At 60.0% G+C, this 15,535-nt stretch overlaps 2 protein-coding genes across 10 annotated transcripts; one reads left to right on the forward strand and one right to left on the reverse strand.

Moving 5' to 3' along the window:
• The first annotated feature begins 371 nt into the window (after positions 1 to 371).
• On the forward strand, positions 372 to 11,040 carry LOC309441710 (gap junction gamma-1 protein-like). Of its 9 annotated transcripts, none has more exons than XM_082056663.1 (3): positions 372 to 488; positions 8,718 to 9,922; positions 10,051 to 11,040. In XM_082056663.1, the coding sequence occupies exons 2-3, from the start codon at positions 8,743 to 8,745 to the stop codon at positions 10,056 to 10,058; spliced, it is 1,188 nt and encodes a 395-aa protein (XP_081912789.1). In that variant the 5' UTR covers positions 372 to 488; positions 8,718 to 8,742; the 3' UTR covers positions 10,059 to 11,040. The 9 variants fall into 9 exon arrangements, with proteins under 9 accessions (XP_081912789.1, XP_081912787.1, XP_081912790.1 ...); XM_082056661.1 differs by lacking the exon at positions 372 to 488 and adding an exon at positions 5,585 to 5,791; XM_082056664.1 differs by lacking the exon at positions 372 to 488 and adding an exon at positions 6,056 to 6,075.
• Positions 11,041 to 12,158: 1,118 nt separating this feature from the next.
• Positions 12,159 to 13,831, reverse strand: INHA (inhibin subunit alpha; the record flags this gene model as incomplete). Its single annotated transcript, XM_082055058.1, has 2 exons — positions 12,159 to 12,892; positions 13,573 to 13,831. 2 exons carry the CDS (start codon positions 13,829 to 13,831, stop codon positions 12,159 to 12,161), a joined length of 993 nt encoding a protein of 330 aa, XP_081911184.1.
• Between the last annotated feature and the right edge of the window lie 1,704 nt (positions 13,832 to 15,535).

A 15,535-nucleotide genomic window follows, 5' to 3' on the forward strand; every position in this document is an offset into this window, starting at 1 on the left:
GCATACAAGTTCTGCAGTACCCACAAGGATTCCCCAACATCACACAGGGTTCACTCTTGCCCTCCTGTTCAGGGTGAGTGCTGATGAGCAGCTAAGCTAATCTTCTTCACCTGCCTGGCTCCCAAGCAGCAACCAAGGAACAAGGCCCAAACAGGATTAGATTGACAGCAGGTACTGGTTGTGTTCTCCTGTGACAATTGTCCTCAGGTGAGCGTCCTGTGGGCTTCCAGCTCCAGCAAGTTGCTTACTGGCTGTACAGGCCCCCACATTCTTCCCTGTACCAGGCTTTACCTTGTCTCAAACTGTCCTGCACAGAGTTACATGCAGCTGAAAAAATGCTGCTGCCTGGCCTGGGCTTGCTGTGCCACAAGATCTCTGCACCCTGCCCAGGGCAGAGCAAGTGAAGAAGCCACATGTGGTGTTTCAATGCAGCTGAAGCTTCCTGTTGGGATGAGCAGAAATGGACGTGTCACACAAGGTGCTGCCAGGTGAGATGTGATACCCTCAAAGGGGACCTTTACTGATGTCTGCTTTTCCCAGGGCACTGTCTTTGTCTTGCTGTAAGTGTTCAACCCACGGTTTCAGAGCAGGTTTTCCCACAGTTGAATCCTTAGTGACAAAACCTCTATGTTGAGGTGAGCCTGAGATTTTTTTTTCATTCAATGACCTGATGACCGTTTTCTTTGGATACTGAGCACAGCAGCTCTTTGCAACAGTCTCTATGACATCCAGACTTTCCGCATACCCAAAATTGGTGTCTGTGGCCTCAGCTTCTGACTTGTAGAACACAGGAGTGACTGGGTCCCACAGCATTTCACTGCTCCTGTCTCACCTGGGTGTATGAAATAATGTTTCCCTCCCTGCTCAAACCCAGCTATGGCACCCTCAATAGCCTTAGGAGAGCAGGAAATTCTGTTTCTGTACTTTGTGGTGGTCTGAAGGCCACCTTGCCACACACTGTTGGATGCTTTCTTGGAATTGCTGTACTATTAGAATTTCTCCTGTCACTTCTAGAAGCAGTTGAGTTGCTGAAGGCCCACAGTGGCTGATATTTTTATCTAGCCTTCTATAGACTTGATTGACAAAATCTATACTGTCTTGAGGCAGATGTCATAATGCATTCCACTTTCTCCCCTATTCCTAAATGGGCATATGGCTGCTGCTCTCTGCTCCTTTGGAGCAATCTCAGACCGTGAGTGGGAGTGAGGTCAGTAGAAGTGCTGCCAGCACCCAGCACTTTATCCAGGGGAAGGAGTCTGAGAAAGCTGAGCCAGTAAAGACCAGTAAGGGATTTCTGTCTTCATCTTGCCATTTAAGGAGCTCATGTAAGTTGTCTGTGTTTCTTATGAAGGGCAAGAGTCAAAGTTGGAGTTACTGGACCAGCTTGTTGATAGCTCTTATGCATAAGCTGAACCCCAGAGAAAGCCCATCCCTGGAGCTTGCTTTGTCTGTCTTAGCCAAGCTGCACCTTTCCTCTGCCATGACTGTATCTGGCTATGCATTGAGGAGCCTGACAAAGTGTGGGCTGCCAGAACCAAAGGTTTCAGCAGTGTGCCTGTCTGGAGCTCTTCTCAAGCTCGTCCCCCTTTTTACTGGAGAAGTCACTATGTATTTGCTTCTGCTTCTTGCCATGTCTCTTCAGGTCTGTGCCCTCAACTCAACATTAGCATCTCGGTCCCGTTAACAGCTCCCTGCCCTTCTGCATTTCTGCATTCCTCCCCTAACAGGGAAGCTCACATGCTGCCACAACTTATCTCCTGCCTCTTCATGAAACACTTGCTTTTTTTTTTTTTCCCCTTAGGGTTTTGTCCTGGTTGTTACCAGATTAACCCCTTTGTGGTTAATTTATGATCATGAACACTTTGCTGTGGGGCTCCTTGCACTAAGCGTAGTGATAGCCTTAACTGATGTCATTGCATCAGCTGCATGTGTGCAAGGGCTTCCATGACACACTTGTCTGCTACAGCACTGCCAGCAGCCCCAATGGATGGCCATGCAGGAATGGGGGCTGCATAGAAAAGCCAGGGTTTGTGGAAAGGTGTAACATCTGTTGAAACAGCTGCAGATGTCTTCTGCCTGTCATAACCCTGAACATGCAGCCCCCCAGCTGTGCTTTTAGGTGCCCTTGATTTTTCTCTCCTTTTCTGGATGCACTTGGCTCCAGTGCTCAGCTGCTAGCGTGGAGTAAGGCTGGTCTGAATCTCAGCATTTCCTTGCCTGCATCTGCCTAGAGCAAGCTCTTCTTGAGGTGTGTGTAGCTGGAGGGATGCCCAGGCCTGGGGCAGCCACAGGGCTCTGGAGACAGGCTGCAGGCAGCCGTGGGTTCAGGCCTCAGGCTGGCTGGTGCCGTGAGCCTGAAAATACCACCACTTCCATGGGCACACACCAGCCCTGCCTTATATTGCTGTTCAGCTCATCGATGAAAATGATGCCTCAGTCACAGGTCTGGCTATTTCAGTGCTTCCTAGTCTGTGTCTCTGCCCTCTAAACCAGCACTGCCTTGAGCATACATAGCCTGTGGGTTAGCTGTTAGCTCCCTTGCACTATGTCTAACTAATGAAGCCTTGTTTCCACTCAAACTGGGTGACTGGAGGGACTGGTCATTTACTTCTAGCAGAATATCCCTGCTGGCCTCATCTCCAGGGGACTGGAGATGTAGCAGCAAAGGGCACATGTTCCCTGTGGCTCACTGACCTGCCTGTCAAGCTTCATTCCTCCTGTGGGTGCTGATGCTCCTTGCCCAGCTTACAGAGCAATGGCCCGGGGCTGCATAAACCCCTTCCCTGGGGGCTCCCTCCAGCTTGGCTGGGCTTGGGTACAACACGCAGTACTGGGGTGCCAGCAGCAGTCAACACCCAGGAACTGGGAAGGAGACCCTGTCAGGACGGAGGTGAGCAGGGGCTGTGCCATGTACCTCCGACTGTGCTACATAATCAAGCACAGGTCAAAGGGAAGGAGACTTCATTTTGAAGCCATCTCAGCCTTCTCTTGGCCTTTGCTATAGGGGATGGTCATTGCCCTTTGTGCTGCTGCCATGGGGCCTGCCTCTGCCTGTTATCAGAAGGTTATTAAGCAGTTGTGAAGTTGTCCTGTATCAGGACAAACAGTCCCTAATGGAGCCAACTGCTCCCTGTCCCAGTGCCAGGAGAGTTGTTTAATCAGGGAAGAGCGTGTTTGCTGCTGAGGACACACGCTGCCCACCTGCAGCATGGCCCTGCAGTGGCAGGGTGGAGCTGCCTCACCCCCTCCTCGCTCCTTCCTCACCTGGCTACTGAGCACCAGCTGGGCAGGGTCCACACCGCCACGCCGCAAACACGCCTGGGGCGCCCAGCCCTGCCATCTGCCACACTGCCACCCTCCCCGGGAGCAGAGGCAGTCATGGCAGGGCCCAGCCCATCCTGCCTGATCGATCAGAGCAGGAACTGAGGCGGCTATGGAAAGCCAGGCTGGGTGCTGGGCCCTCCTTGGCACCCTGTGTCCAGCAGCCTGGCGGTGGGGTCCCTAAGGGTGCCTCTATTGCGGCGCTGTGGCTGAGCGGTGAGCAGGGGCTGCTCGTGGGAGCTCTTGCTCTGTCCCGCTTGAGCTGTAGCACTTATCCCAGAAGTGGGTATCCTCCTTATCCCTGCACTTACACTCCCGTTCACCCACTGTCTCCTCAATTACCATTTCCCCTTGCTTTCACCAGGCCATGCAGCCACCCTGCCATACTCAGCATACTCCAGCTCTGGGCTCTGCCCCATAGATTTAGTGGTTTGAGGCTGGTCCCAGTTTTTGCGGTTGGTGACAGTGCTCCTGTTTCCTCTGCAAAGCTTATCTCTGAGCTGGACCCCACAAGGCTGTTGGTTTTGCACGTCCTTCCTGCTCACAGTGGTCCCTGGCTCCATCAGCCTCAGCTGACATGGGAAGTGATGAGGGTGGGTAGCACCCTTTGCCTGCTGCCTTCCTTTCCCAGCTGTTGTGGGTTTGCCCTCTGCCCCAGGCTGAAAGGGTGATGCCTCTGCAGGTGCTTGGGTTTTGCAAGCTCAAGATGAGGGCAGAGCCTGGCAACACACAGGGCACCATTGTGGGGGAAACAGGAGGGCCCTGCTGCTGATGTCTGGATGCTGAGAGGCACAGTAACGCCTGTCCGTGGGGCTGTTTGACAGCAGCCTCTGGACCTGGCCTCCCAAGGCAGCCCAGGCACGGGCTGAGCTGTGTTGTGCAAAAATGCAGCCACTGCAGCAGCTATACCTGGCCCTGGCCCAACAAGTGGCTTTGTTCTGGGTACAATGGCCTCAGCTGGCAGTGCCTCAGCAGGTCACACTCCCCAGTTCTTACTGTGCTGAGCACCAGAGTCAAAGGGTCACAGAGGTCCCTTGATCCTGGCAAACTGCTCAGATGCCTAGGGGTGAAGCTAGGCTGGACATGAGACCTGGGAGCACTTAAAAACTAGTGATGAATGTGGGGAAAAAAAACTCCAAGTGGCTTTAACAGCCCAGCAAGAGCAGGAGGTTCAACACAGGTGGTGTGCTGCTTGCCCTCCCCAGGCTCCTGGGACATGGCCTTTGTGCAACCCCCTCTTCAGCTCCCACCTCTCCATGCCGCACTGTGCATGGCGCCTGGCTGCAGCCCCAGGCTTCCTCCCTAGCCCTGAACGCTTCCCTGCATCCTTCCAAAAGTCTGAGTTTCTGTGCTCAACTTGCTGGCTCCCTTGCATCCACCTCTGCCTGTTGCTCCTGGTCTGGGATGGAGACTGTGCCTAGGGGGTTGCTCCCAGTGCATCTGTTGCTGAATCTGTAACATACAATTCCCTTTCCAGAAACGTTAACGCTGCAGTTGCAGCAGTTGGGGATGGGATTCAATGGAAAATATTTCTTCATGGCCAGGTTGCATGTGTGGGGGTGAGATCCAATGGAAAGTGTTTCTCTGTGGCCAGGTTGCGTGTGTGTGGGGTGGGATTCCATGGCAAGTGTTTCTCCATGGCCAGGTCAACTCTTCTTCCTTCTGCTGTAGCTGACTTGGGGAAGCAACAGGGCTGTTTTTACTCTATGGGCCCAGAATAACCCAAAACCTACACTGGACGCAGCAGCCACACTTCCCTCCCTGCTCCTTCCACCAGCCACCTGGCCTCAGCCCTCCTGCAGCCAGCACCAGGTACTGCCCGCAGGAGGTGGGTGGAGGGGCTGCACCCACCCATGCCTGCTCATGGAAACCCTTCTGCAGGATGGAGCAAGTGTTTCAGTGGGAAGAAGCTGCGTTTCACGAGCTTACGCAGACACCAGCTTCCCCCTGGCTCTTCTGGTTGCACAATGCAGCCCAGTGTCCCTCCCTGTCCCCAAACAAGAACAGCATGCTCTGTGTAGGACGTCATCGGTCCAGCGCAGGGACTCATCCCCAATAAAACCCCCAGAGCCAATTTTAGCAGTGTGGAAAGTGAGTGGCTGGGGTGCTCTGGCAGAGGGACAGCTCACAGCTCCAAGGTGGTGACTCAAAGCCACCACTGCCACTGTTCTGGCCTTGGGAGAGTGGTGCTCTTGCCCAGGAAGAGCAGTGGTGACTCTCTAAGGGCACATCTGGAGGTTCTGTATGCTCAGCCCTGGCCCTGCTGCAGGGACCTGGTCTGGGGCATGAGAAGATTTCAGAAGATTTGAAGCACATTCTGATCTCACAGCCACATTTTGCTACACATTCCCACTGTGTGTAGAGCCAGCTCTTCTCTGGTGCTATCAGGCTCAACCTTTCTTCCATCCTCTCTCTCTTCACTGAGAGAGGAAGAATTTGGTGGTGTGGAGGACAGGAGGTTATTGTGCAGGTGAGTCTCATGGCCGGAGTGCTGGCTCCCTCTTCTCCCACTGTGGCCAGGCTCACCAGCACTCTTTTGGAAGGTGTTGCCCATCCCTGACCACACCGCGGGCCGAGCCAGGGTCCCCGGGGCTGCTGCTGCACACCCAGCGTTTCCCTACGGCCAGCACGAACCTTCAGCTTCGCACCTCGGGGTGGGTGGGCGGCGCCCGGAGCCAACGCGCTCGCCGCGGGCAGAAGGGGAGATCCGGCCCCCTGGGGCAGGAGGGGCTGGGAGCAGCCTCCGGGGAACGAGTGAGTTTCGGCCGCTGCCTGGAAAGCGGGGACTGCCGCGGCTGATGTCGCTCGGGCGAGTTTCAGCCGGGGCCGGCCCCTGCCGGCGGCCCTGCGCGGCCTCCCGGGCCGGGACCGGGGGGGCAGCGACCCGCCCGGCGGCTGAGTCACCCGGCCGGGGCGGAGCGGGACGGCAGCTCCCCTCCAAGCGCGGCGGCAGCCGCTCGGTGCGGGGCGGTCGGTGAGCACCGGCGGGCGGGCGCGGGGCGGGGCGGCCCCGGGCCCCTTTGTTCGGCGGGCGGCGGCGGCGCGCCGCCCCACCGCTTTGTCCGCCGCTGCCGGCGGGAGCCGCTCGTTCGGCGTGCCGTGAGTGGGGCCGGGAAGCAGAGGCGGCGGGAGTGCGCGGGTCGGTGGGGCTGGGACAGGAAGGTGGGGCAGACGTCGGTACCCCGGGAGGGCGGGGGGTGGGAGCCCCAGGCGTGGGCTGCGGTGGGGGAGGCTGGGGGCCGCAGGCAGGGGGAATCGGGGGACTGGGATTAGGAGGGCTGGAGGTCCCCGGTAGGCTGGAGTCAGTGGGGTGGGAACCTTGGGAAGATCGGGGCTGGGGGGGCTGTTCCCCAGGCTGGCGGGGGTCAGTGGGTTCCAGTGTGGGCTGGCCAGGGTCAGCAGGACGGTGGTCCCCAGGAGGACAGGGGCTGCCCAGTACTGGGGTGCAGGGGGCCCTGAGCACGGCAGGCTGGGCAGAAAAGACTGGGGGCCCGAGGCAGGGGGGCTGGGGGCCAGTAGGGCTGGAGGCAGAGGTGTGGAGCCTGGCCATGGCACATGGTGCTGGCTCACAGTGTGGCTGGGAGGCGCTGGATGGTCTGCTCCCCTCGCAGAGAGCTGGGTTCTGGCTACCTGCCCTGGGGCCCCTCTCCTGGGCAGGGGGAAATGGTGTGGGGAGCTTTGCACTGTTGGCCATGCCCACTGCAGCTCCTCGCCCACGCCGCGGTCCGTCCCTGTCACCCCACCTTGGCGGTGCTCATGTGTGAGCTTTCCCTTTCCCCGGGGTTGCCAGTTTTGGGGCTGCTCTCCTGCCCAGTCCTCTTGTCTTGTCCCCTGCTCCAGCCCCTCACCCTGAGGCCAGCGCAGTGTGCTGCTGCCAGGCAAGGGCTAAATGCAGACACAAAGCATCCTCCTTCCTGTGGGGTCCTTGGGGAGAGGGCCTTCCACTGGGGAGACAGAGCAGCAGCAGGACCTCGCAGGGTGCTCGACCACAGGAGGATGGTGGCCCTGATGGGATGGGTTTGTGTCTGTGGTGCCAGCTCATGCCACCTCCTGCAGCTCAGCAGGCTCTGCTGAGCACCAAGCCATCAGCCAAAGCATGTCCCAGGTGTGAGTGCTTTTGCTGGAGGGACTTATCTGTTTTGGCGGGGTTACTTGGGAGGAAGGCTGAGCTAAGCCAAAAAAATCATCTTATTCTGGACAATAGTGGCATGAGTGCAGCAGGAGCCGTTGTCCGCAGGGACGTGCCTTGGCCGGAGGTGATGGGACGCCGCTGGCCGGAGAACAGGCGGGGCGTGGGGGAAGCTGGGGGTTCTGTGGGGACACATCGCTTCTGCATGCCCCAGGCAGCCCTGCCACCCACTGCCCTTGCATCATCTCGTGCGCAAGCTGCTGAAGCTGGGGGTGGCGGTGGGGTTTCTCCTCTTGCATCGTCTCCTTTGGCTGGGAATGGCAGCACAGCCCTTGTAATTTCCTCCCTGACCTCTGATGTCAGCTGCTTCGCCAGGACTTTGTGCAATTCCTTGGCTGCCCCTTGCCATCGCTCTCCTGCTCTGCTCCCCGCACCAGCCCTTGTCATTGGACTGCGGGGTGCTCTGAGCACCAGCCACCGTGGGCTTCGGGGGTGTGTAGGGGTTGGAGTCTTGCAGGAGGGAGGGCACAGCACAGTAATTTGGTGGGGCAGAGTGATGCAGCATCTCTGACAGCCCTTAAGGGAGAGCCCTGCGGAGTGCAGAGGACCTGTCTTGCAGGCATCTGGAGGGGAACGTTGTTTGGGGGATCACCCCTTGGCTGGGGCTCAGGGCTGGCAGCTGCAGCAGGCCAGAGGTGTGGCTGGCACCCTGCTGTGCTGCCCGTATGTTGCCTTCCTTCAGGGGCTCGTGGACCCCCATGGGAGGGTGTGGGTGCTGGCGCAGGGTGCAGTGCTGGCTGGTGGCCCACCCAGCACCAGGTGGCAGATGGGTGCTGCAGCACCAGGGGTGGAGGTAGCTGTGTCTGTCCCCTGCCTGTCCCCTCACAATCCCCAGCTGGTGCTGCCCCGTGCTGCTGTGTTTACCTTGGCTGTGACTGTGCTAACTCTTCCCCTAGATGTGTCTTACAGGGGATGGGTGAACATCCCAACCTTTCCTCTGCTCTCCAGGTCCCCTCTGCCCACCTGGATGGCGGCAGGGTGGGAGCAGGATGTAGGCAGGAGTGCGGGGAGGAGACGCTGGGTGAGGAATGCAGTTTTGGAGGGATGGGTGCTGTGTTTGTGAGTCTGGTGCATAAGGGAAGGGATGCTGGTGTTGAGACGGGGAGAGGAGCAGGAATGGGATGGGGTGGCAACTGGTGGTTTGGGGGGGCCTGGTGAGGTGCACACGGGTTTGCTCAGTGCCTGATTGCCTTCCCCTTCCCCGCAGGATTTGAGCCAGCTGCCTGGCCAGGATGAGCTGGAGTTTCCTGACACGGCTCCTGGAGGAGATCAACAACCACTCAACCTTTGTGGGCAAGATCTGGCTGACCGTCCTCATCGTCTTCCGCATTGTGCTGACAGCTGTGGGGGGCGAGTCCATCTACTATGATGAGCAGAGCAAGTTTGTCTGCAACACGCAGCAGCCTGGCTGTGAGAACGTCTGCTATGATGCCTTTGCCCCACTATCCCACGTCCGCTTCTGGATCTTCCAGATCATCATGGTGGCCACACCGTCGGTGCTCTACCTGGGCTTTGCCGTGCACCGCATTGCCCGCATGCCTGAGTCCTCACGGCGCCGGGCACCGGCAGCCCGGCGGGCACGCATGCCGGTGGTGCGCCGGGGAGCCGGGCGGGACTACGAGGAGGCAGAGGATGATAACGAAGAAGACCCCATGATCTTTGAGGAGATCGAGGTGGAGAAGGAGAAGAGCCCAGAGAGTGGAGAGAAGCATGATGGCCGGCGCCGCATCAAGCAGGATGGGCTGATGCGTGCCTATGTCTTGCACCTGCTGTGCCGCTCGCTGCTGGAGATAGCTTTCCTCTTTGGGCAGTACCTGCTGTACCGCTTCGAGGTGAGCCCCTCCTATGTCTGCAGCCGCAGCCCCTGCCCGCACACTGTCGACTGCTTTGTCTCCCGCCCCACCGAGAAGACCATCTTCCTCCTCATCATGTATGCTGTCAGCGGGCTCTGCCTCTTCCTTAACCTCTGCGAGCTGGTGCACCTCGGCGTGGGGCGCATCCGCGACGCCCTGAGCCAGCACGACAGCTCCTCACTCCCGCCCGGCAGCAGCCCTGCACCACAGTACCCCAAGAAAGCCCCCAGCGCACCCCCCACCTACCACTCTCTGAAGAAGGAGCCGCCACGAGCCCTGCTGCCATCAGACAAGCTGGACTACCAGGAGAGCCTGGCACAGGCGGCCGTGGGGCGCTTCGCCCTGGCTGGGGCTCCCCCAGCACACGAGCTGGACCGGTTGCGCGAGCACCTGCGCCTGGCCCAGGAGCACCTGGAGGTGGCCTTCCACCTGCAGCCCCCCCTGCGGCCCCCCAGCCCTGCCCGCAGCAGCAGCCCCGAGGCCAACGGCATCGCCGCTGAGCAGAACCGCCTCAACCTCGCCCATGAAAAGGGGACCACTGCCTGCGAGAGGACCACAGGTGAGCCGGCGAAGGGGAGGGATCTGCCCCTCTGGGGTGAGGGCATGGGGTGCTGCCCTTGGGCTCCCCCAGGGAGGGGTCACCGTTTCCCCCAGCGCAGGTGCTAACGTGCCTCTTGCTCCCCGCAGGGCTGTGAGTGCCACCAGGGATGACAGCGGTGTCTGCTGGAGTGACTGCCGCTGCCACCGTGGGACAGGCAGTCTGCCAGGAGCGTGGGACAGAGAGTGACATGTGCCTGTCTGTCGGGGCTGACTGGGCAGCCCTGTCCCTGTGGGTAGCAACAGGGATGGGGGCTTTGGGGACATTCCTACTTAATTTTCACAAAGGGAATATCTTATTTTTGTACATTTTTATAAACTTGTTAGTGTGTGCACCCTGGCATTTTTATAATCTGCTCCCGACCCCTGCTCTGGGTCTGTGCCCCCCGGTCTCCTGTTTCACCCTCCCACACAAGTGTCTTCTGCTCGTGCCTCCCTGTGCTCTCCGCACCCACTTGTCACCCGCTGCTGCACCAGCTGGTGCTGGGGATGCACGGGCTGCACCAGTGATGCTGCTATTGCCCCACACCATGGGGGTCTGGCTGGCCAGCCTGAACCATGGGGCAGGGTGTTGGTATGGCATTGTGCTTGAGGCAGAGAAGACCGTGAGGACTAGAAAGGGAGGGACAGGGGATCCTGGTGTGACTGCTGCCAGAAGGTGCTGATGCGGCCAGGGGGCCGTGCTGCACAGTGTCCTAGCGCAGGGTTGTGAGCCGCAGGGCTGGGCTGCTGGGGAATGTCTGTGCAGAGAGCAAGGGCTGTCCTTCTGTCCTTCCCACTGCCTCTGCCCTGCTCCTGGCCGGCTGCACTTGGACCAAAGCCCATCCCCTCCCACTTTGGCTGTGGGGCCAGGACCCCCGGTGTGGGGCCGGACCATGGTCCCATGGCAGGGAGACACAGCACCCTGAGCCAGGCTTGGCTGGGAACCAGCGGGGCATTTCTCATCATCTCAGCCAGGGCCACACGGGGACTTTTGTAGCGTTGTTTTTTACTCGGAAATGATGATTGTCACTCTGGTTTTAGTTCTTTTTTTTTTTTTAATATCTATATTAGTAAAGACTGGAGACGTTTTGTACTGAACTGCTGCATCCGGTCGTTTGGGAGGAAGGGGTGGGAAGGGAATCCTACGCAGATGGGCTGGGGCAGGCAGCGCTCGCCTGCTTGGGACCTCCCTGCTCGGCCCGGGTTGACTCAGTCGTTCCTGCCGTGCGGAGGCAGCTGCAGCGGAGCTGGGGAAGCTTCCCTGGGCATGGTGAAGCGGGATTGCTCCAGTCACCTTCCTGCACGGTCCTGTCACCAGCGGGGGGCCCTGTGAGGAGCTTCCCTGTGCCTCCCCATCCCGCTACCACGCTGGTGCCTCCCTGTCCTGCTACAGCTGGGAGCAGCAGGGGTGCTCCCCTGCCTTGCGCTCCCCTTCCTCGTGGCTGGATCAAACCTAGCCATGCCATGCTGGTTTTGGCCAGCACACCGCAACCCCCTCTAAGGGACCCCTGGTTGGAGCCGGATCCCTCTCTCAGCATTCACCCTTGCTCTCCCTCCTCCAGCCAAAAGCCCCCCAGGAAGCTCATATACCACTGCACAACTGCCTCCAGCCTCTGTGGCTGCCTCTGATGGAAGCTGGCATTTCCAGACTATTTTGGTAAAGGGAACAGATTCATTTCACTCACCCTGTTGAGCTTCCCAACAGGCTGTGCTGCCAGGAGAGGGCTCGCTTGCAGTGCTGCATGTGCCACCGGCCCCGGCATTGGCGTGAGGCCCTGCCATGGCTTCACCCTGGCACGTCCTGATCCTGCCGCGGCAGCCTGGCCCTGCTCAGTAACATGGGGAGGCTGTTGTACTCTGCAGCAGGAGTGGGACTCCAGTCTTTTTTGTGGGGCAGGGAAACTGCTCAGATGGAACTGGTGGAGAAAAATGGGCTAAGCTGGTTGCAGACAGCAGGCTGGCTTCGGCAGGGGGTTGGTGCTGTGCCTTTCCAAGCCCCACCGTGACCTGGTTTGCTCCAGGCTGGGACGGCTGTGGGGCAGGTCTGGCGGCGTGAACGTACCTGGGGCAGCCTGAAACTGGCTTGTACAGGGAAGGGTGGTGCAGCCCAAACCTCCCTGCAAGATCCCTCTGGTCTCTGTGATGTGGGGCGGGTGGTCCCCTGGGTGAGCGACTCTTGGGTAGGATCATGGTCTGGGGTCGGGCTTCAGGACGCCCTAGACACAGGTGCAGTCCTGGGCCAGGATGTTGGGCACCGTCTCATACTTGAAGGAGTACCCGCCGTCAGAGGTGGTGCGGACGCGCAGGGAGCGCATTGTGCCGGGCAGGGCGGCGCAGCAGAGCTGCACGCCCAGACGGTGACTCAGCCCGTGGCCCTCAGCGCAGCTTCCGTGGCAGTAGTGGAAAACAAAGCTGCTGGGATGCACGATCCACTTGTCCCAGCCCAGCTCCTCGAAGGAGATGTTGAGGGAAGCCCGGCGGCAGTTGGTGTGGGCGGCCAGATCCTCGGATGGGCGCTGCAGCAGGCTCAGGGCAGCCGGGGACCAGGGCATGGCGGAGCGACGCGTCCTCTCGGTACCCTTGGCTCGGGTGGTGACCACCAAGAAGGGCATCTTGTCCCCCTCGGCCAGGCAGGGGCAGCCAGGGCAGCGCACCAGGAGCACAAAGAGTGGCTGCGAGAGCTGGGGTAACAGTGCTGGGGCGAAGTGGAACACTGTCCAGTGCTCAGGTGTTTGCACTGTTGTGGCTGCCACTGGCACACGGCCCTGCAGTGACAGGGTCAGCACGTCGGGGGCTGAGTGGTTGGGGGCGGCTGAGGGGCCGGTGTAAAACCAGAGCTGGGCAGAGGTCACTGCACGGCTCAGGGTGTGCGCTGAGGGCTGGAAGAGGTAGGTGAAAATCCCTTCTTCCTCCAGCAGCTTGTCTGGCTGCGTGGGCTCGCAGGGCACATCTGTGGGGTGAAAAAAATGCTCAGGCAAGTGCCCATAGGGAGGATCCCCTATGCCAGGTTGGAGGTGGGATGTTGCAGAGGGTCCCTGGGGTGCTGGTGGCGCACCCGGCTGCCAGTGCAGGCTGCAGCACGGTGCAGGGAAGCCAATGCCTGGTGTCATGCAGCAGCCACTGCACTGTGCCCTGCGGCTGAGCCCCGCTGTGCCCCAGACTGGTCCATTACTGCTGCCCCCAACCCCCAGCATCCTGCCCCATCCCACAGTGTCTTGCTCCTTAGCTGGTCATCCTGCCCTGTCCCTTATTATCCCATCCCATTTCCCAGCATCCTGCCCCATTCCCTAGCATCCCACCCTATCCCACCCTGCCTTCTCCTCAGCCCTCTGTATCTCACTGCATGCCATCTGGACCAGCTGTTCCCCAGCCTCTTGGCACCCCTTTGTGCTGCCTGCCCCTCTCCCTGCCTGTGTCCTGGGCTGCTCTGCCTGTACCCACCTGCCATCCCTTTCCACCTCCTGGCTTTCCACCACATCTTGCCCATGCCTGTACCCCAGCCTGGCATACCCTCTTGCTCTTTTCCTGCAGATCCCCACAGCAGTCTCTCCATCCCGCTGCATCCCCACTGTTCAAACCCCCACCCTCCTTCACCCCTCTGCCCTCTCCATCTCACCAGGGTATTCTCACCTGTGGAAGGGAAGAGGATCACCTGGGAGGTGTCCTCCAGCTCCTCTGGCTCAACTTCATCATTTTTGAGGACATCTCTCCGATGCACCCTCCTTGCTTCCTTCTGGGGCTTCTCCTGGAGAAGTGGGGGGCTCAGATGCTCCAGCACTCGAGCCCGCACCTTGGCCAGGATGAGCTGTCGGTCAGCACCAGCCCCGGTGCAGCTGGCCAGGGCGGCAGTGGGCAGCATGGCAGGCAGCAGGTGCAGGAGGAGCAGCATGATCGTGGGGTGCACGGTGGGCCAGTGATTTGGGGGGCTCTGCTGTGGGTGCCTGCCCGCCTGCCCAGCCCGTCTGCCCACTGTACTCCCCCTGGGGCAGGGTGGCATTGAGACCTATCTGACACTGACGCAAACGTCTGCTCGCTGTGAATATTATCTCTGGGCAGTGAAAGCGCTGAGACGTCTGGAATGCAAGGACTGCAAGGACAGTGTGATCTGGGGGGGGGATGGCGCCCGGGTAGGGGAGTGCAGGGGGGGATGCTGCTGGGGCAGTGGGTGTGTGGGGCAGGGGACGCTGGGCTGCAGGCAGTGTGCTGCTGGGAAAGCTTTCCCGTGCTGCCAGGGATGGAGGGGACACCCTGGGTGAGCTTTGCAGGTGGTGCTGGGTACTCCCTGGCTGGAAGTGCTGCAGATCTGGGGCTTCTAAGGGGATAGCGAGAGGTGGCAGTGGCTCTGCACAGCAGGGACATCGGGGCAGGGACCTGACAGAGTCCAGAACCCTGAGAAGCCTCAGGGTGGGGGGGACACTCTCATGCGAGGCATGGCTGGGATGCCCCAAGTTCACAGGGGAACCAGGCCATGAGAAGGGGGAGCTGGGGAGGGCAGGCTTGGCTGGGGGAAATGTGGCATTTGCAGGGCAGCCAGGAGCCTGGTGAGGTCCTGGGGTCGTGAAATAGGGATGGCAAGAGGCCCCAGTGCTGCCTGGGGCTGTGGAAGGCTGAGCCAGCGTCAGGGTGAGAAGGAAAAGGTGAGGAAGAGCCAGGACAGCTGGAGACCCCAGAGCACCTCCAGGAGATGCATCCCATGCTGCCCTTTGGACTGGCTGGCTGCTGGCTGGCTTCTGGGGCAGGACTTGCAGGAGGGACACATGCTGTGAGGGGACTCAGTGCATCGTGTCCTTCCTCCATCCACTGCCTGTGGGGACAGTGCCAGGTGTCCCCTATCTAACAGCCCTGCCTGCCCAGGGGGTGGTGGGCAGCCTCTCCACCCCCACCACCCCTCCTGCCTCCCAGCATCCCACACAGTGTGGCCTGAGTGGCACATTCCATCCTGTGCAGCACCCAGTGCGCCACATCCCACCCCATGCAGCATGTCCTGCATAGCGTGTCTCATCCCACTGCAGCCTGGTGTCCCATGCTGTGCACCCTACACCATGCGTGCCAGACTGTGCACCCCGCCATGCACCCCACACAGCGTGTTGCCTCCTGCTGCCACCTGACACGGCACGGAGGCACGGCCGGGTTTGCAGCACACCAGGACTCACTCGGAGAGACAGTGGGACTCGGAGGTGGAGCACTGCCTGCCTGCTCTGGGCTGGGGGTCTGTCCCACCAGGCTGCTATACATAGGCCAGCCCTGTGCTGGCGGGGCGCTGAATGGAGCAGGCTCAGTCTTATCAGCCCAGTGTGTCATCAGAGGGTATTTTTGGGGACAGCAGCTGCAGGCATTTGTAACGTTTGGTCCCTGCATGCTGACACCCAGGAACAGAGCTGGGGGAAGAAGCAGGAGCTGGTGCTGGTACTGGGAGACACTGAAGAGAGGCAGCAGAGTGAGGTATGTGTGCATGGGGCACAGGACTGGGTTTTGGGGCCATATAGGGCAGGGCAACGAGGGAAGGGGGTGGCTTAGGGGGGCAGCAGGGTGGCTGAGCCATCAGGGTCGTGTGGGTCTGTGGGAGCTGCCGTGGGGTGGTCCGTGGGTCTGA

This window comes from Streptopelia decaocto (assembly GCF_964273445.1).
Source record: "Streptopelia decaocto genome assembly, chromosome: 6".
NCBI lineage: Eukaryota > Metazoa > Chordata > Aves > Columbiformes > Columbidae > Streptopelia > Streptopelia decaocto.